The following is a 22,426-nucleotide window of genomic DNA, read 5'->3' on the forward strand; positions in this document are numbered from 1 at the left end:
CGAGTCTTCATTTCATCATGGCTGATCCATTTCCCTCTCAGCCTCTATCTCCTGCCTTGTCTTCATATCCCTTCATGCCCTGACTAATCAAGAATCTATCAACCTCTGCCTTAAATATACAGAAACACTTGGCATTTACAGCCAAATGTGGCAACAAATCCATAGCTATTTTGGCCAATTCATTGTTTTTCCACACTATTCCTATGGTCAACTAACCTCTTGTGACCCTGTGGAACAAATCAAATTTTAGGCTTTACAGTATGGGGAAGGAGTTATTCATGAACAATTACACTGAAATGAATGTCCATGAGATCCTCTCCTTGGACCATTTTGATGGTCTTTTGTCAGCTTCCCAGTCAAATGGATAAAGTCATATTGAATATACCGATGTTGATGAAGGATAATCTGAAACTGAGAGGCCAAAAATGAAATGTATCCAGCACCTGTTCTCAGCATAAGTGAGCTCCGTACCAGACAGAATAGCAACTCCAGCAGTTGCCCAGGAGATCAGACACACCCACATCTGATCCCCAGCATGTCCTGAATACTGCATGAACAAGTGCAGAAGTTAGGAACGTGCTGAATCATGATGAACAGCTTGCCATTGGGCCTTAACCAAACAGCCAACAAAAACTAAGCACAATTCAACCCAGTGGTACTATCTGGCCTCAAGCTTTGAAACCAGGATATTAAACTCATATTTTAAAAGTACAGCCACTGCAGTAACAAATTTATTTTAGAAAAGTCCTGTTTGAAGCAAGAAATCTCAGAATGATTCATAGCACATCACTTGTACCATAAATGGTACGTGATGTTGTACAAACTGGCAGTTCAAACTCATATCATTGATTACTCTTCATCGTAGCGAAACTATTGTTCACTCCAATGGAAAAGAAAATCTATCGCAATTTCTTGTGCAACAGAGCATTCCAATGATTATTTACAGGTACCTGTAATTAGGGTTCTTGTAGCATATCTGGAATGACATTAGTCTCACTTTGTTGATACAGTTGTACAAATGGAAGAATTGCATCCAGCTGCCTGTCTTGTGATGGATACTGTTACAATGGTGGCATTTGCCAGCTGGGCCCACTCTCTGAAATGCCCACATGTGTGTAAGTGTATACTCTGTACTTTACACCTATAATCAACATAGCTCTTTCAAACACCTTTGTATTTTAGGATGAGTTTAATGTGCCGATCGATGAATAATTTCAGTTCTCTTAACATTTAATGTGTGGGGGGGAATATTTACCTCTCAAAATACTGGAAATGGAGGGGTATTTTTATAAAATAAATATTTTAAAACATGAAGATATTTTTGGTTTGTAGAGAACATTCAGATGTTTGCTTGCAGAAAAATAAATTACCTACAGAATGATGCAAAAGTCTTAGACACATGTAAAAAAACTTCTGTAATCAAAGATTCTTTCAAAAATAATGAAATAAGTTTCTAAATATCAAAAAAATTACTATAAAGAGCAATAAACAGTAAAAAACTAATTTGAATATTTAGTGTGACCACCCTTGCCTGTAAAACTGCATCAATTCTCTTTGATACACTGTTGTGCAGTTTTATAAGAAAACTGGCTGGGAGGTTGCTCCAAGTATCTTGGAGAACTTGCCTCAGTTCTTCTGCAGACATTGGCTGTCTTGCTTGCTTCTGTCTCTCCAGCAAATCACAGACAGCCTTAATGATGTTAAGATCAAGGCTCTGTGGAAGCAATACCATCTGAAACCATATGAAAATCTTGTGTGCCTAAGACTTTTGCACTGTACTGTAACTTAATTCAGCCAGTTCAGAGTATAAGTACCTGAGGTTCAGGAATAATTTGTTTAATGTAATATAAATTCTCATATCATTACTTTCTTCTCCCTCTGATTTTTCCCCATTATATTCCCTACTATTAACGTTAAGCTCACAGGTCTATGTTTACTAGACTTTTCAGGGACCACATTTGCTGCCCCACATTCATCTGGAACCTCACCTCTTTCCAGAAAAAAATCTCCACCGGAACACTTGCAAGCTCCTCATTTGCCTTCAACAACAAATCCCATCTGGTGCAGAGATTCGTCCATCTTTAAGCTATCAAGGACTTCTGCTTAATTTGATGGGTAATCATGTCAGGTGAATTGTTCACCATCTCTGGCAAATCCATAAGACCATAAGACATAGAGACAGAATCAGGCCTTTCAGCCCATTGAGTCTGCACCACCACTCCTTCATGGCATATTAGTTTAAACCACTCCCAACAGCTCTAGTAAACTTGACCACAAGAATATTGGTCCCCTCAGTTTCAAGTGTAGCCCATCCCTTTTGTACAGGTCACACATGCCCCAGAAGAGGTCCCAGTTATCCAAGAATCTGAATTCTTGCTCCTTGCTTCAATTCTTCAGCCACATCTTTATCTGCCTCCTCATTCTATTCCTATCCTCATTGTCTCGCACAGGCATCAATCCCAAGATTACTACCCTTGAGATCCTGCTTCTCAGCTTCCTTCCTGTATTCTTTTTTCAGGACCTCCTCCCTTTTTCTATCTATGTCGTTAAAACAAATAGGTACCACAGCTTCTGGCTGCTCATTGTCCCTTTTCAGGATATTGCAGTGTGTTCAGAAACATTGCAAACCCTGGCACCTGGGAGGCAAACTACCATCCATGTTTGCTTTTCGCATCCACAGTATCACCTATCTGTCCCCCCAACTTTAGAGTCCCCTATTACCACCGCCATACCTCCCTGTAACTCCTGTCAATCATGACTTCACTTTCCCTAACAAGCCGAAAGTCATTGAGCTACAGCTCCAGTTCCCTAACATAGCCTTTAAGGAGCTGCATCTTGATACACCTGGTGCAGATGTGGCCATTAGGGAGGCTGGAAATCCCATATCTGACACCCAGAACAGAACACCGTAGACATGCCCGCATTCTGATCTCACCTCTGCCTCTTCTTGCCGTAGCCCTATTGAGCCAAAGCCTTACAAGTCTGACTCAGACTACTCTAATGATGATAGTTCTGCTAGGATGACTTTTTTTTTACAGAAATTGAATTTTTAAAGCTCTTCACCAGACCTGCACAGGAATGCTTCTGTTGTGTCTGTGCAGTACTCCAATCAGCAACTCCCTTGGAAAAACTTCCCGCTTTTTATAGCTCTTTGACGGACCTGCGCGGGAACGCTTCTGTTGCATCTGCACAGTACTCCAATCAACGACTCCTGTTAAAAAACTTGCTGCTTTTTAAAGCTCTTCACCAGAATTTGGGTCAAGAAAACAGAAATTCCCAGCACAGACACTTCCTGCCATCTCCTCCAGCAGAGGCAAAAGAACCAAGTGGTTCTAATTTTCGAATATTCTGGAAATTCAGATGCATTGCTAAGATATAGGAGGGTAGAATGTTATCACCAGTCACATGTATTTTTCATTATGGCTGCATATTTTCTTGCAGTCCTGGAATTTGTTTCCTTTCACCTCATTTATAATAAATGAAAAAGTGCAACATCCCAAGAATTCCATTTCTTATAACACAGATTCTATCATTGGATTTTGAATAACTTTGTCATACTGTACAGTACTGTGCAGAAGTCTTAGGCATATAGATATAGCTAGGATTTTATGTATTGCATTGTACTGCTGCTGCAAAATGTAACAAATTTAATGACGTACTGTATCTGAGTGATGATAAATCTGATTCTCATATGGGTCTCTTGTGGACTGAGACTGGGAAGGGGGCAGAGAGAGGGAATCATGGTTGGGAAAAGGGGAAGGTAAGAGGGGAGGGTGGGAAGCACCAAAGAGACATTCTGTAATGATCAGTAAACCAACAGTTTGGAGTCAAATGATCTTGCCTGGCATCTGAGGACTGAGTGTGTCTGCACCAGAGCCATCCCTCACCCTTAGCACACCCTTCTCTACCATCTGTTCCAAACCTCTCCCATAGAGCTCGACCGTCACCATTCCCAATCACAAACAAGATAAAATGTCCAGATGCTGGAAATCCAAGGAACACACAGTCCTGCCGAAGTGTCTCGGCCCAAAACGTCGACTGTACTTTTTTCCATAGATGCTGCCTGGCCGGCTGCATTCCTCCAGAATTTTGTCTGTGTTCACCATTCCCAACATCGTTTGCTCCCGCCAGATTTACGAATTCGCTCTCCACTCCATGTTGACAAATACACTATTGTGCAAAAGTCTTAGGCACCCTAGTTATATATATATATATATATATATATATATATATTATATGTGTGTGTGCGCCTGAGACTTTTGCATGGTATTGAATGTAAATTAAAAAATTAAATATATGATTAGTTTAGTAACTATATTGGAACATTGAACCTCTTTTAAGCAAAATATTGTTAACCTGATGAAACTTCTTTGCCATATTGTCATTTTAATGTTTTTAATGATTATACCTGTCCCTATTTCATACAAGAGAACTGTAAAATAAAGTTTGCGTCTCTTTTCTGTAACTTTTATCACATCATTCACGTAGAGTGGCAAAGGTAAAGGAATTAAGTGCTAAACCGCATCTATCAGCGAAGAAGTAAATTACCTTTTCCACTGGGGAAGACAGTAAATGATAGAAAGGAATGAGACATAAGGCTATAAGCAAATGGATTTCATATTCATAAACCAATGAGCCTGATGGTTCAGAGCTCCCTTTCTGTAATGGGACTACTTCCAGTGGATTTAATGGTACAATAAATTATGATCACTGATGATATCCTCAGTGCAGAATGGAACCCATTGCACAGCCACAGCAGAAAAACAAAGGTGGATGTAAAAGCTTTTACATGTACAGCCCCTTGCCTGTTTGTGTGCAAAAGATTTGTACAACTCACATCGTTATTCCTTTCTTTTTCAATCTGAAATGCCTCCCTGAGGATTTGCAATGCAATGTTTCTGCTAAAGTAAATATTATTTCTTGCATGAGTATGATCGTTTAAATGATATTCCATTTTATTTAAGAATGCCTGAAATTAGAGTACATAGCTCACTATATGCCATGAAGAATTAGATTTTTTTGGCTATTATTCAAAATACAGTGGGAGCTTATCTTATTGATAAGTGGTTGAGAAGTGTGTTGGTGCTGAATCACTAAATAAATATGTGCATGATTATTGCAATTTTTCTGATACATTATTCAGTTAGTTTTGGCAGCATGGCAGCGTAATACAGATGACAGGGGATCAATTCCCACCGCTGCCTGTAAGGAGTTTGTACATTGTCCCCGTGTCCCCATGGATTTCTTCCTGTTTCCTCCCACAGTCCAAAGACATAACAGTTGGTAGGTTAATTGGTCATTGTAAATTGCCCCTGATTAAACCAGGATTAAAAATTGGGGGATTGCTCGGCAGCATGGCTTGAAGGGCCGGAAATGCCTGTGCCACGTTGCAGCTCAATAAATAAATAAATAGATATCTATTAATAAGAAAGTAGGAAATAACAGCAGCAGTAGTGTCAGTATATTACCCTAAGTTTGCTCCAACTCTCTAAAGATTGTGGTTGTTCCAACATAGCCAGAGATTCTCTGCTTTAACTGTTCATTGGAACACTTAGTTCACCTGAAATCCAAATCCTTTCAGTGCAGCCACTTAGTTGTGGTTAAAGCCACTGAGAATAGGCTGAGGAGGAGTTTTTATTGAAGAGCTAATTAACATGGAGGATAGCTTTAATGGGAACAAAAAGTAACACGTAAGAACCATTGCAATCATTTTTACTCTGAAACTGAATAGGTTTTGCCAATATTTCACAGTGAAAGACATCTCTTTTTTTACAAAGAATAACGGTGAAGTATAAAACATGAAATTTTTATTTAAAGGAGAGCATGAAAGCAACACAATTTTAATATACCTTAATTAAAGACAGGTTATTTTTGAGAGCTTTTAACTTGTAATAATGAGATAATCTTTCTTTCATTTTCTTTAACTACTGTCAACTTCATCTCCTGTGCTTTCAAAGACATACATCAAAAATATTCAAAATCTGTACAAAGAATTTCCCTATTTGTGTTGAACATCATTAATTCTCATAAAATCAAAGAACTGTTCCAATGCAGAACAAGGTTATTTAGTACAGTTAGTCTATTCTTATGAAAATACAATAATTCCATCAGTCTCTTTCTCCATAGCTCTTAAGGAATTCATTATTCCTTATGTTTTCATTTTAATTTAATAATATTTCAACATGTAGGTGTCACCTATTTATGAGAGGAAACATTTTTTTGTTTCAGAAGTTCATGAATCTTTGAATATTTTTAAGACAGTACCATATAGAAACTTGCGAAACTAGAAAGTGAATGGTCAGCAAGTATAAATAAGGGAGCACAGAGATGAGACTGCAATCAGATCAGCCAAAAACTTATTAAATTATGGAATTAATTTGAGAAGCCAAATGATTTACTCCTGTTTTTAATGTGAATATTTGTTGTATGTTGACCGTTAAATAGTTAATTGGAAAACTTTCATTATTGCCTTTAGAAAAATAGTGTCATACTGCATGAAAATAGGGCTTTTGGCCAAAACTCCCATCAAATTTAGTCCAATTTGCTTACAATGCCCCTTGTATTTTTTGCTCAGAGTTCCTTATTTCACTGTTGTGATACCATTAGGAACTATTAACAATATCAACAATTTAGTTGAATTAGGAACTACATCTGTGAAACGTTTCCAAATTACATCGCTTTGCCTATGGACAGGTGCCGGCCAGTAGTGTAGTGGCATTGGCACCGGACTTCGAGGCGAGTGGTCCCGGGTTCAGATCTGGCTTGCTTCTTGCACACTTTCCATCTACACTGGGTTGGGCATCAAATTAGCAACTCTTAAAAAAAACAAACAAAAACTGCTAAAGAAACGGCAAGGTTGGCGTTAAGAGGAAGAACTATAGTAACCTATGGACAGGAGAGCCTTTGAACTTCTTTGAATTAAGTATAATCTTTGCATCAAAAGTGCACATGGCATTTCTTGTTATAGCACTGGGTTTTCATTTATTTTTGTCTTTTACCTTAAAATTTTGCAGATTTTGGCACTCAGTGCCACATTTTTTCTGAAGTATGTATTTGTTACAAATAAGTTTTTTCTGTTTATTATTTTAAAATACTGATTGCTGAGAGATTTTACAACCTGAGTGTAAACATTGTGATTCTCTGTGTAATTATGGGTTTTAGTATACTGTCCTTTAAAAGGAACTTGCAGTCATAAATAAGCTCTCCGCCCTAGGACATTTTAAGAGTCCTCACTAACAAGGAATTGTTTTTCAAACTCAGTCATGTTGTTAAGTTGCCAAACACAACAGCCAATTTGTGCACATCAAGGTGTCATAAATAGACTTACATTACAGATCACTTAGTTTTAGTGATATTTATTGAGGGATATATTTTGTTTCAAGTACCAGAAGTGTTTTCTTCTTCAGTAGGTCTATGAGATTTTTAAAATCAATCTAATGGGAAGAAAGGACCTTTAACATCTCAGAAATGGAGCACTTTGTACCAAAACAGAGAACACTGTTTTGCACTCAGCAGGTCAAGCAGCATGCAATACTGAGAAAACAGAATGGATGTTTCAGGTCAAGAATCATTTATTAGAACTGGGAAGTGAAAATCAAACTTTCTTTTAAGTTCCAAGGAGATGGGGAGAACAGAGAGAAGGACTCATAGGGCGTAGACTGATGTTATACAAATAAAAAAATTACTTCTAATAAGTGGTATTTGAAGTCAGGAGAGTAAAGAAGGAATACATTAGGAAAGAAAATTTCAACCACATCTGTGAAGGGACAGAAGTAGATTACATGGAATTGTTGAAGTCCTTATTGGGTCCATAGGGCTACATTCTGTACTTAGATGGAAGAGCATTATGTATGAATCCACAGAGCCTGATAGGATCTATCCAAGGTTATTGAGAGAGGCAAGGGAGGAGCTTTGAGAGAGATCATCAAATAATGTAGCATATTACAGATCAGTTACTTTTCTCGGTGGAGAAATGGCAGATGGAGTTTAATCCAGACGTATGTATTGCATGAGAAGCTAATTGTAAGAGGAATTTATCTACAGTGGAATTTAAAGATCTGACTGTATTGCTCCCTGAAACTACCAATGCAAATAGAATGGTAAAGAATGTGTATGGCATGTGCACCTTCATCATTAGGGTCATGGAATATGAGAGACTGGAAGCCATTTTGCAGTTGTTTAGAAAATTGGTTGCGCCACACTTGGGGTATTGTATGTAGTTATGGTCTTCCCTTTACAGGAAGGACGTGGAGCCTTTGGAGAGGATTCAGGAGAGACTTACCAGGATTCTCTCTGGATTAGAAGGGAATTTCTATCAGGAGATATTGGAGATTAGGATGTGTACTTGAGATTTACTGCTTATTTATTTATTATTATTAATTATTTCTTTTGCATTTGCAGTTTGTATCTTTTGCACACTTTTGGTTGAATGCCCAAGTTGATGCAGTCTTTCATTGATTATATTATGGTTATTATTCTATTATAGATCTTTTGAGTATGCCTGCAGGAAAATGAATCTTAGGGTTGTAAATACGTTCTATATATGTGTACACTTATGTTCTTTGATAATAAATTTACTTTGAACTTTGGACAAACTCTGGGGCATTGGAGGCTGAGCAGACACTTGATAGAAGTTCATAGAATTGTGAGGGGCCTAGATAGGATAGACAGTCAGAATCTTTTACCCAAGATAGAAATATTGATTATGAGAACACATTGCTTTAAGATGAAAGAGGGAATGTGTAAATGAGATGTGTGTGGCAAATTTTATTACACAGCGGCTGGAACAGGCTGCTAGGAGTGGTAATGGAAGTAGATATGATAGTGACGGTCAAGGGGCTTTTAGAAATGCATGTGAATATGGGGCATATGGAGAGATATGCATCATTGCAGACATAAGGAACTAGTTTCATTTAGCATCATACAAGGCACAGTCTTCATGCGACAAACTGCCTTTTCTCATGCTGTACTGTGATATGTCCTGTGACTATTCTTTAAGTTTATCTTGGGAATTGTTAGAGCAAGGTAAGGTTTTGAAGACAAATAAGGAGTGAAAGGGAAAAATAAAGGAACAGACGACTGGAAATTCAGAGTCACTCTTGCTCACTGAATGACACTACTCACTCTGCAAACTGGTCACCCAGTAAGTGTTTAGTTTCTCCAATGTAAGCAAATCAGATTGTAAGCACTAAGTACAATATACCGATTGGAAGAAGGGCAAGTGAATTTCTGCTTCAACTGAATGACTGTCTGCATGATTGTAATGAAAGCAGTAAAACAGAAAATGTTGTATCTTCAGTGATTAGGGGGAAGTTGCCATGAGTGTGATGGAGTTGTAATCAGGGGGTCATAGAGAGAATGGGGAGATCAAAATCCCTGATTATGTCACTGACAAGCGATACCCATGAGAGGTGATGGTTCAGTAATGTACATGTGGTGGGTCATGACCCTTAGAGACATAACATTGATTACAGGCCCCTTGAAATATAAGCAAAATAGATTCTTCTGATTGCTATCTACCACCCTGCCTTTGCTGATGAATCAGTACCCTGCTAACTGGAAAAGAGCCATGTTGGCACAATATGTATTCTCTATCATGGACTTCCATGCCCGTCATCACAGATTGCTCATTTACACCGTCATTGATTGAGGGACATGGCTGTGAGTATGACCCTCTGGCAGATGGTGCACCAACAAATGCTAGGGATAAACCGACTTGACACATCCTCACCATTCAATGTGTGCAGATACATTTGTCCATCCCAGCACTGGATGGGAGTTATGCAATCAGAGAGCATACAAGCAGGCACCTCACCTCATTGTGTCCATATTGACCATCAAGTACCTACTAATGCTGATCCCCTCTCAATCATTAGTTTTCAATATGAGAGAAAGATACTTTGTGTATTAATTAAATCATAAATTATAGGCAAATGGGATTTACCAAAAAATGTGCATTTGTTTGCCTGTTAAGCATTGTTCAAGTAATGCATCTTACCCAGCTGCTGAAGAATTTTTTACCTGATAATTTATAGGCAGTGCAAAGTTACCATCCTGTCAACATTTCAATTTACAGACACTGGTTCTGCGATTACTTTACTGATTTTCGGGAGATGTTCAATATAACTTACAATGTGTCATGTCTTTGCAGCCTCCATTTCTTTTACAACTTAAGGGTAAAAGTCAGCAAAGAGCAATACTCCTTTCAGTTTAGTTGTGAATGGCACAGTTTAAACTATTGGCTTGGTTTGTGTATTTTTTAAATAGGAAGTAAAATTGCACTTCAAAGTAAGCTAATAGCGTTTGATGGCTCTGGGTCTGAGTTCACTAGGATTCAGAAGGATGAGGGGTGACTTCATTGAATGTTGAAAAACCTTGACAGAGTGGATGTGGAGAGGATGTTTCCTATGGTGGGGGAGTCGAAGACTGGAGGACACAGCCTCAGAATAGAAGGGTGTCCTTTCAGAAAGGTGATGAGGAGGAATTTCTTTAGCAAAAGAATGGTGAATCTGTGGAATTCATTGCCACAGGTGGCTATGGAGGCCAAGTCATTAGGTATATTTAAAGAAGAGGTTGATAGATTCTTGATTGGTCTGGGCATGAAGGGATACTGGGAGAAGGCAGGAGTGTGGGGCTGAGAGGAATAAATGGATCAGCCATAATGAAATGGCAGAGCAGACTCAATAAGCCTAATGGCTTAATTCTGATCCCACATCTTATGGTCTTGTATGTACCTTTCACTGTATTATTGAAAAGGTTTCTACATTTGTAGCTATGGTCAACCAGACTTATTCAATGCTTGCCCCCTCTTTTCAACACCGTCACATGATTCTCTCTGGGTTTTTTTTGCCACATCCACGCGCATCTCAATTAAATCATGTTGCTCTCCATCCACCTAGTTCCTTCGTGAAGTACACTTAAACAACGGTAAAATTCAAAAGCGTATATCACTTCTTATTTTAGGTTAATTTCAGAGATATACAGCAGGCGAAGGCAGGGTGACTATAAATGCAGATATAAATAGCTTTAGAGTTGAAAAATGTCAAATGGATTACAAACTGCACTCTTTCCCTTGGGTCTCTGTGTCATTCTTATCATGGATTCGGAAAGTTCCACACCAGAGACTCAAAATCAAAAACTAGCCTAACCATCTTGTGTAATGCTGAGGAAGTGCTTCTATCAAATATACAATCTTTCAGATGAGTCTTCAAATTTCAGCCCTCTCCACAGTCTTAGCTGAACATAAAAATAATCAAGCCATTAATATAAGGAGTAGCATTTTTAATCCACCAAAGTAGCCAATACTTATCCCTTATTTAATGTCACTGAGCTGACTAATATGTCAAGTTTGTAGTTTAATTTACACCCCACACCATTACTACATTTAAGAGTTAAGGTATTATTTGAGATTAGCCTTCCATGAGTACATGCTCACAAACCCCACCTTTGTTTAACAGTGGAAGAAATCAAATTTGCCACAAAACATTTTTCAAGTATCGAGAGGATGGTGGCATAAGAAGAAGAGACAATAATGGGGAAATGGGGTATTGATGGTCACCTGCAGTCATACAGTGGTGAGGGGGGTGGATCAGACATACAAAGAGGTGACAGTCCAGCCAAGACAGATTAGTGCAGGTTTGAGAAAATCATCAGAAGCCTTATTGTAGCTTCAGACTCCCTGGCAGCAGACCAGATAAGCCTGTCCCCTGCTAACTAAGATTGCAGTCGGGCTCAATTTTCCATTTGTATCTCTCAGAATCTTCAAACGTGTGCAACCTGGGAATTAACAAAAGAATTTGCTTTACATTTTCATATACCTCACTAAATTATGCATCATGACAAAGATTTCTTTTGCAAATTCTGATTACCATAAAGTTGGTATTTGTAAGAACTAATTCTGTGCAAAACTAACTGTTATGTTTCCTACTTTTCAACTTTATTAAGTTTCAGATACTATATGTAGGAAAGTCAAGAGGTCATAAAGATATATCAGTAAATGCAAGGTCTTTTCATAATGTGAAAAGAAAGTATTAAATCTAACATGGTAATGTAGTGGTTAGTGCAATCACTTTTCAGTATCAGCAATCACGAAACAGGGTTTAATTCCCACCGCCGTCTATAAGGAATTTGTATGTTGTTACTGTGACCGCGTAGGTTTCCTTTGGGAGCTCTGGCGCACAGTTAAGATTAGTAAATTGTGGACATACTATATCGGCACCAGAAATGTGGGAACACTTGCAGGCGGTCCCAAGCATTATACTCAGTGATTTTATTTAACACAAATGACACATTTCACTGTATGCTTTGATGTACATGTGACAAATAAAGCTAATCTTTAAGATAGTTACAATTCCGATGTTTTTAAGATGTTACAGAAGTGTATCTATTAATATAACATTGAGAAGGTATAAACAAAACGTTTCACAACTCTCTGGGCTTCCTTGAACACTGCACATTTTTATGTTAAAGGAGCCAATGCAATAATACCAGAACATTCAAATGGGGTTGCTTCCCAAAGCACTGCTTTTACATCTTTGTGATCCATTGGTTTTAAACTTGGTTATGGAGTTTCTTTTAGTAATATCTGCCTGTACTTGATACCCATTTCTCCAGCATCGTTAGCAGTGAATGGATCTGAAAGGAAAGAATAGTAAACTGTATGAAGCCTTTTTGAAATACTGATAAATAACCATACAGCTGGAATAAAAGTTCAATTTAAGGAAGGAATTAGAAGAAAGAGAGGAACAGCAAATTACTAAACAACTATAGCTCGACATAAAAATGTTCCATTGTTGGTTTTTACAACAACATTGACAGTACTCATATCCCGTGATTTGCGATAAAAATAACAAAATACTAAATAAATAATCAACAAGTTAGGCAAAATATAGGGAGAGAACAAAAGAGTTAATGTCTTAGAATATTGGTCAGAATCAGTCATTAATCTGAAAAAGATTTATCCTGGTTCTCTCGGCCAATGATGCCTGAGCTTTATATGTTTTTAAATTCAATTTGGAACACTGGCATCTACATTGGACATGGTATATCTATATGGTGTCAATGCTTGTGAAAAAAAGCTAGTGATTTCCTCAATAATGATTTATTTTTACATTGCTGTAGTTATAAATAGTTATTGAATCCAAAAGGACTTCAAATCTGTTCTAATTATAAATTTAATTTAACCTTTTAGTTACCCATTTACAAAGAAAGAAGGCAAGAAAGAAAGAAAGAAATTTCTCTGTATTTTGAAGATGTTGTTGTTAAAGGTTATCTATCACATTTGAAACCTGTATTATTCCTACATATACTAAACTTTGAAATTTAACCACATCTGGAGCAGAACATGTAGTGCGCACACACATGATGTCGGATCAATCAGATGATTCGCAGCAGTGAACCATCTGATCGGCCTGTCAGAGTTCTCTTTGGGAACTAGTTGACTTGATCAGCATTTCTGATCTGACTATTGTTCACGATTGCACTTAATTAAAAAAATACACACACATATGCAAAATATAAAACAGAATTCCACGCCTCCTCATATTATCCTCTATCCCCATATCACCCTATACAGATGAGCCATTGTTTAATAAGAACAACTAAGTTATTCACTTTGTTTCTGAAATTCAGTCCCATTGACTCAGTGGAACTGAAGTTTAGTCACATATAGCTACTTCGATAATGTATGTTTAAGCTGTAGTGACTTTGGAGAAACTTGGTTATCATATGAAATGGGAAAAGATTTCATAGGCCCAGACATGGATTGGCAGTACTCCAGAACACTTCACAACTTGCACTTTTTAAATGAAAGCTTCAGCAGTAACTGTGTGGTAAATAGGAGCCAATCTCTTCCAGTACCTTATGTTCAATCCAGCATATACTTCAGAATGGACACTTAAAGATAATCAGGTTATGGAAACTTATTTTCTCTGACATGTAAGTCTAAGACCAGTTGCAACAAATTGTAGAAACATGTAATTATTTAAACAAACATCCAGGATATTTAAATCAACATATTTGAGTTATACAATAACCATGCAATAATAACGTGAAGTGTGGTAATCTCTAAGATAATTTTCTTCTGAGGCTAATTCTTGTCTTGGTGCTGTATCAGGAGTCTTCAATTAATTAGGATTATTAGACTGTGCAAAGGCATTACTTGTGACATTATCATCTTTGTTCTTAAAATAAACTGGTGCAGTTGTAAAAGAAAATGTCAGAAGTCCTACATTACTAGTAAAATACAACATTTTAATACCACTTATATTCTGTAACTCTGCAGATGCACAGTGGGGTTTAAAAGTGATCGATGTGACCAGAAAATTAACCTTTGTGATTACTACTGCCAAAATGGAGGGGTTTGCACTTTAACTGCACTTAATGAGCCTCAGTGCAAGTAGGTTTTGACCTTATGCCAAAAATTGTTCTTTGCTATAAAATTTTTGAATTCCAGTAGAATCTTTGTGCTTTTATAGCATGTTTGAATATCATTGTAAACTATTTGCTTTTATGCATGGCATGCTGATGAGCTACATCAGATTTAATCATTTTCTCAAAGCATAACCTTTTTTTTAAACCAATTTGCCTTTGGATCCTTAATGCATGTTGCTAAGTGCTGTCTACTCTTGCTGATGTCTGCTAGTACCTCCTTTTGGAAGTTGTCAATTCTGCAGTAAATTAATTTTACTTTTTTAATTGATCCGTTTCAGGTGTTCAGATGAATGGTCTGGTACACAATGTGAAAGACCGGCTCCCAAAAGCAGCAAAACAGAGAACACCAGAGGGAGTGAGTATTACAAATGCATGCATTGCAGTTGTTGAAGGTAACAGTTCTTTTTTAACTATGATACATTGGTTTTCTTATCAACTTGAGGGCATCTTTCAGAGTAAATCGGTTATTGCCTTTTATGAAGATTTTTGAGTGTTGAAGCAACTTACAAATGCTTTACCTACAGGTGACAGAGTTAAATCAATAGGTTTACAAGTTTAGCAATTGTGGCTAGTAGCCTTGAGCTCAATAACATTGTGTTTATTTCTACATTTAGTGACAAGGCAATAAACTAATGTGGAATTCTGATCTGCACTAATTAATTTGTAATTCCCTGATTAATTCTCATTGATTGTTACCACTGGACCTGAAAAGGGGCTCAGAAGGCTGCAATTGCCTTGCTTTGTCAGCTCCAAGGTGTTTTGCCATAAAAGTCTTTCACTGTAAATGTGTTGAAATATCATGCACTAGACTTTTTGACCTGTGGCTTGAGAGAATAATATAAAGACCCAGCAGAAACATTGGGTATCAGCAAGCACTTGGATTGCTTTTAAGCTACCATTCATCACCAATAGAAGATCTTTAAAATAAAACCTTTTTTATTAGTTTTAAATTACTTGTTCAGGAGACTTTCATCTTACAGTGATGCAGGTTCAGCTGAAATGTCATATTAATTTCATTTTGACAAACACCACTAAGTAAAGAGTAGACAACAGTGACTTTTCTTTATCATATAATAGAAGAGACAATTTTACATGTAAATGAATAAGTGGTAAACCATTACTTGGCTGGTGATAACAATGGATATCATCCTAATAAGCCTATTATAGTTATCATTTTCCCCTGCACTAACTGAAAACAGTTAACAAACCAAAAAATTTTGCTAATGTTCAATGGTAATATACTCATAATGTAATTATTTATAAGGTAGCAGAAGTATATTTGGGAATGTGTTGGCACATGGCCAAGTGGTTAAGGTGTTCGTCTAGTGATTTGAAGGTCGCTAGTTCGAGCCTTGTCTGAGGCAGCGTGTGTGTCCTTGAGCAAGACACTTAACCACACATTGCTCTGCAACGACACTGGTACCAAGCTGTATGGGTCCTAATGCCCTTCCCTTGGGACAACATCGGTGGCATGGAGAGGGGAGACTTGCAGCATGGGCAACTGCTGGTCTTCCATACAAATTTGCCCAGGCCTGCACCCTGGAATCCACGGTCTCATGAGACTAACGGATACCTATATATATATTTGGTAATCAAGTAGGTTGCCTTATGCTTGGATGAAAATTTGAATGAAAATACATCAAGTTCAAAAGTAGCTGATCCATCCAAGCCTAACATCCAACTCAAATGAAAATGCCATAGAAGATTTTATCTTATAGATCATTCCAGGTATTTTTTGCACATAATTAATAAATACTTTGTAATATTTCCTTGTGATCTCAAAGGGCCCAGTCAACAGTGAGTTATCTTAATTTCAGCCTATCTGTTGTTACAACTGTTGTAAACTTCAATGGGTCATAGCAAAGTACAGCATTGAAACAAGCCCTTTGGCTCATCTAGTCCATGCTGAACTGTTGAAACTACCTACATCAGCATGCTAAATGAAGCAAAAACAACAAGCGTTGAAGCCTACGTCATCAAGAACCAACTAAGATGGAGCGGTCATGTTGTTCGGATGAAAGATGAACGTTTACCGAAACAAATCTTCTACTCCCAGCTTAAAGAAGGCAAATGTAAAAGAAGTGGACAACTGAAGAGATTCAAAGACATCTTAAAAGACTACATGAAGAAATGTAACATTGACATCAACAATTGGGAAACCAATGCCAAGGACAAGAAACTCTGGCAAGCCATCATCCGAGAAGGAACAGCAACTTTCGAAGCCAACAGATGTGTAGAGTTAGAAGAAAAGAGAAGAAAATGGAAAGAGAGGCAGCAACAACCAAAGCCCAATCTGCCATCTGGAACTTCCTGTTCTGAATGCGGAAGAACTTTCAAAGCCAAGATTGGACTTATAAGCCACTTGAGAGCCCATAAATAGATCAACAGAATGTAGACCATCATCCTCGTCCTCGAGGGATAGCCACGACGACGACCACCCGGACCATAGTCCTCCATACCCCTACCACCCATCTACCTATCCAGATATTTGAACTCCATTTTTTAAATTCCATTTTCTCATTTGTGTATATAACTCAAGCCTCTCCGGGTTTTCTTTTTCCACAAAATCCTCAGAACAATAAATGCATGTGACATATTCTAAACTAAAATTTGGTTACACCGATACATAGTACTCACACATAATGATGTTATTGTGTCCTGTACTCACATGTGTTATTTACATATTATTCATGCTTACACCAGCAATGAGGCCTGAAGCTGACAAATCAGGTCTTCCAAAATCAGTACTGTTCTTTTAAATAATAAGAAAAGCAGAAATGTACTTTTTGTTCCAATTTGTAGTGGAACTGTTTCACAATTATCACAGGTTGCATCTTTTGAGTTCCGATTTATGGCAGTGTGAGTGAAAATCAGTTTGTATATTTGGTAATTCATTAGGTACATATCTGACACTGGGAAATGGCCAGACCTGCCAGCAAGGATCAAAACCTGAAGTAACCAATCTATTTTCAAATATGTGTAACTTCACTGGGAGAAATAGAATGCCTTACGTTACAAGGCTGTATACCTGGGAAACGCGGTAGAAGAAGGCAAAGAAGAAAATAAATGGATACTGTGAAAGAAATAAGTGTGTGAGATATCATTGATGCTGCGAGGGATCATTCGATGTGGAGAGCCGTGATCGCCCAAGCATGTAACACGCAAGGCACGTGAAGAAAAAGAAGAGGAAGAAGTAATTTCATTCAGAAGTGATTGTTAGAATGATCTGCTCTGAATAAACCTGTATTTTTTTGTGTTATTTCTGTCTCCATGTTAAAAAAATGCTACAGTGCATGTATCTCATACAATAATTTCAGTGAAAATGACTTAAAACCAATTGTCAGCCTAATGTGTATTTACTCAGTTTAACCAAGTTAAGCATTAGTTCTTGAACATTTACCATTATATCAAGCAGATTATATTATATGTTTCTTTTCCTCTTTGACAGGAAATATTACTTTTATTATCCCTGTTGTTATCTTAGCCATTTTGATTCTTGCAATCATTGTTGGAATCGTCATCTGCAAAAGAAGGCAACGGTCAGTGACTTAAACATTAAGCTAGCCATAAAATGATAATGTATAATAAAATGTTTCATTGCTTGCCTTTAGCATCTGAAGTTAAATTTGTTTGGGCTGCTTCAGTTGTCTTCCTGCATGATAGAATATATTCGTAGTGCATTATATTTTGGCCCTAAATTGATCATTTCAAAAGGAGACCAAGACTCTAGGTTCAGGGAATGGAAGAAAAGTACTGCCAGACTGGTGAAGTAAGTTTGATTAATCACTTTTGATGCAAGGATACATTTTTGAGACAGAATCGAAGTACTGTTAGCCTGCATCTAATCCTGTCTGGCAGTGTTGGTCTCACAAGTACTCCATTCATCAGCACTAATGTTCCTCAGCATAATCTTTTCTTTTTCAATCTTTTTATTAATTTCAAAATACAGAAACAGAACATAGCCATAATACAAATAGAAGGAGATGTAATGTTACACTTAAAAAAATTAATTGCAAAACCAAGTAGTGGAAACTAACAAAGCTCCCAAACATGTAGAACTAACCACGGATAATACAAAATAAAAAAAAAACTGGAAAAAAAAAGAAAAAAAAACAAAACAAAAAAAAACCCATCCCCAAAGAAAAACAAAATTAATCAACTAACCTAAAAGACTTGGGCAAAACTAACAACTTAAAAATGGAAAAGAAGAAAACCTTAGTGTCGACGACTCCAATCCCCTCCAACAACAGTACAGGGAGATAAAACAAGTTTGGAAATGATCAAATTACATCAAATGAAAATGCTGAATGAATGGCCTCCAAGTTTTTTCAAACTTAATAGAAGGGTCATAAACTGCACTTCTAATTTTCTCCAAATTCAAACACACCATAGTTTGTGAAAACCAATGAAATACAGTAGGAGGGTTGATCTCTTTCCAATTCAACAAAATGGACCTTCTAGCTATTAAAGTAAGAAATGCAATCATCCTTCGTGATGAAGAGGTTAAATTATTTAAGTCTATCATTGGTAGTCCAAAGATAGCAGTAATTGGATGAGGTTGTAAGTCTATATTTAGGACCGTTGAAATAATATCGAAAATATCTTTCCTCAGCATAATCTGTACAAAGTTTGTTGTCAATAAGTATTCCATCTCCAATATATAGTCAGAGCAGACAAACACCAGCTTATTATTTCTGTACTTTGACTTATAAGCAGGGTTCATTTGTTGAATTTCTATTAAGGTTTTAAAGTATGTTCATATAACTTTTGTTTTTTTTTTATGTTCTTTTAGTGTGAAAACAGTCCGGAGGCATCCATTGTCAAATGGAGGCATGAATGTTGAAATTGGAAATCCGACATATAACATGTACGAAGTTGACCGTAGACATGAAAATGCTGAAGGCCTGTTAGATCCAGATTTTACATTAGATCCAGAAAAGGTATGTATTTTCATGAACTGGGAAATTATTTTCCAAGAAAGTAAGTTTGCTCATTTTACTTTTCTGCAGCATTTATTTGTAAAAGAACAAAATTAATCAAAATGGCCAAAATTGACAATTTATTTATTTAACGATACGGGGCAGAGTAGGCCCTTCCCGCCCTTTGAGGCACGCTGCCCCAGCAATCTTAAAACCCAATGAACCCTAACCTGATCACGGGACAGTCTACAATAAACACTTAGCCTACCTGGTACATCTTCCAACTGTGGGAGGAAACAGAGGCACCCAGGGAAAAGCCACGCATTCCACCGGGAGGACGTACAGGCTCCTCACACAGCAGTGTCAGAATTGAACTCCAAACTCTAGGGCACGCCGAGCTGTAACAGCATCGCACTAATCACTACTTTACCCTGGCACCCAATTGATGTTAATCAAATATTTCCTCCATAAAATCTTATTGATTGTCAGTAAATCTCCCCAAAACAATCCTATATTTTCTTTTGGTGCAATAATTTCACTTCCAATTATCTATACCTAATATGAAGTACTCATTTAAAACCTCAACCATTGGCTCTGACCCCAAGCACAAAGTACCTCTTCTTTCCTTGAGTACACCACTCCTTAATTATCCTCTTTTTCTTACTGTAAGTATAAAATGCCTTGGGATTCTCCTTCATCCTACTTGCCAAGAACATTTCACACCCCTTTTGGCTTTCCTAATCACCTGCTTGTACACTTCTTGTTATCTTTATATTCCACAATGGCTCTGTCTGATTTTTAGATTCCTTTTCCTTCCTGAATAAAGTTAGGATCTCTAGGGTCATCCAAGTTTTCCTTACTTTACTATACTTCACCTTAGTCCTTATTAGAACATGCCAAAGTCAAAGTACATTTATTATCAAAGTATGTGCAGAAATAAAAAACAAATCATGCACACAAAGAAGTAAGCAAATAGTATTCAGAACTGAAAGTGAATTCACAGCCATTCTGGGAGCCCGTTAGTTGCAGGCCACAGCCTCAGTTCAGCACAGAGATGAGAAAGCCTCGTGAGCAGTGATCTGAACACTGACCCGTCCTTCTCTTCTGGCCCCGACACCCTTGACCTTTTCATTCTGGCCTGGTGCTTAAATCGGCCAAACCACAGCTTATTCCTCTCTCAGACCCAGGCCCTGCCACTTCAATATGCTCTCAGGCCGGGGGACTTATCTTCTGAAGAAGTTGATCAAATGGATTGATGAGGCTAGGGCAGTGAACTTTAACAAGTTTTTGCATGATAGCCTGGTCCAGAAGATTCAATCTCATGGAACCCAGACTGAGCTAGTCAGTTGAATAAAAGTGTTCCTGGTGGAAGGAGGCAGGATGGTAGTGAACGATTGATTATCAGATTGGAGGCCTGTGAATAGTCATGTGCTACAGGGATGATTCTGGATTCACTGTTGTTTGTCATCTATATTAACAATATTGGTGAGAAAGTAGATAGCTGGATTAGTAAGTTTGCAGATGACACTAAAATTGGAGGATAGTGATGGAGATTGTCTTAGATTAGAACAGGATCTAGATCAAATAAGAAAGTGAGATAAGGAATGGTGGTTGGATATTAACTTGGGCAAATGCAAAATGATGCATTTCATGAAGTTAAACCAGGGCAGGACATAAATGGTTAATATTTGTGCCCTGAGAAGTGTTTCAGAACAGAGAGACCCAAAGGTAGAAGTACATAGTCGCCTAAGAGCAGAGACGTTTATCGACAAAGTAATGAGGAAGATGCGTGCATGCAGTTGGAGCAGTGAGTACAGAGTAGGACATTACATTTCAGTATACAAGACATTAGTGTGAATGCACTTGAAATACTGTCTGCAATTCTTGTCACCACACTATAGGAAGGGTATTGATTAAGTGAGGGTATGGAAAGCATTCACAAAGATGTTACTGGGACTAGAGGACTTGAATTGTAAGGAGAGACTGGATAGGCTGGGATTGTTTTCTGAAAGCAAAGGAGGCTGAGGGGCATGAATTCCTTGGTGTCCACATTTCTGATTATCTCACCTGGTCCCTGAACTCCTCCATCCTGATCAAAGAGGCGCAACAGCGCCTTTATTTCCTGTGGAGCATCTAGAAAGCTCACCTCTGCCCAGGATACTGACAGATTTTTACCGCTGTACCATTGAGAGCATACTCACCCACTGCATCTCAGTGTGGTGTGGCAATTGTCCCATATCGGACTGCAAAGCACTCCAGCAGGTTATGAAAACTGCCCAGCGGATTATCAGCACCCAATTGCCCACCATTGAGAACATCTTCGAGAAACACTGCCTGGGCAGGGCAAAAAGCATTATCGAGGATGCATCTCACCATAACCATCGAATTTTTACTCTCCTCCCATCCGGTAGGCGCTACAGGAGCCTCCGTTCCCGCACCAGCAGGCACAGGAAGAGCTTCTTCTCTGAGGCCGTGACCCTGCTGAGCCTCACATCACAACGCTAAGCAGTATTGCACCCATATTGGACTGTCTCAGTACTTTTATATTTGTGTGCTGTAGCACTTACTTTTTATTCACAGTTATTTTGTAAGTAATACTACTCTTTTGCACTTCTGGTCAGATGCTAATTACATTTCATTGGCTTTGTATCTGTACTCTGCACAATGACAATAAAATCGAATTGAATCTAATCTAATCTAATAAATAAAGTGAGTTGTCACAGCCCTTTTCCTAGAATAGGAAAACCCTAAAACTAAGGACATAGGCGTAAGATGAAGGTGGAAAGATTGAAAGGCGTTAAAAGAGGCAAGTTTCCCTACTCAGAGGGTTCAGATTCGGATTATGACATGTACATCGAAACATACAGTGATTGTGATATGTGATATGGGCATATGGAGCAAGCTGCCACAGGAGATGATATCAGTGGGTGCAATTACAATACGCTCTCTTCTCACTGCTACCGGTAGGTAGAAGATACAAGAGCCTCAGGACTCATACCACCAAGTTCAAGAACAGTTACTACCCCTCAGCCATCAGCAGCTCTTGAATAAAAGGGGATAACTACACTACTTGCCCC

General features: G+C 37.9%; 1 protein-coding gene across 3 annotated transcripts in view; it reads left to right on the forward strand.

The window, feature by feature from the left end:
• Positions 1–22,426, forward strand: part of LOC134346855 (low-density lipoprotein receptor-related protein 1-like) — a 2,119,020-nt gene that overhangs the window by 2,089,160 nt on the left and 7,434 nt on the right. For all 3 annotated transcript variants that reach the window (XM_063048628.1, XM_063048629.1, XM_063048630.1), the window contains 5 exons: positions 1,011–1,115; positions 14,282–14,395; positions 14,709–14,785; positions 17,879–17,969; positions 19,223–19,370. In XM_063048628.1, the coding sequence (XP_062904698.1) occupies positions 1,011–1,115; positions 14,282–14,395; positions 14,709–14,785; positions 17,879–17,969; positions 19,223–19,370 (535 nt within the window). The remainder of the gene's footprint in view (positions 1–1,010; positions 1,116–14,281; positions 14,396–14,708; positions 14,786–17,878; positions 17,970–19,222; positions 19,371–22,426) is intronic.

This window comes from Mobula hypostoma, chromosome 5 (assembly GCF_963921235.1).
Source record: "Mobula hypostoma chromosome 5, sMobHyp1.1, whole genome shotgun sequence".
Taxonomy (NCBI): domain Eukaryota; kingdom Metazoa; phylum Chordata; class Chondrichthyes; order Myliobatiformes; family Myliobatidae; genus Mobula; species Mobula hypostoma.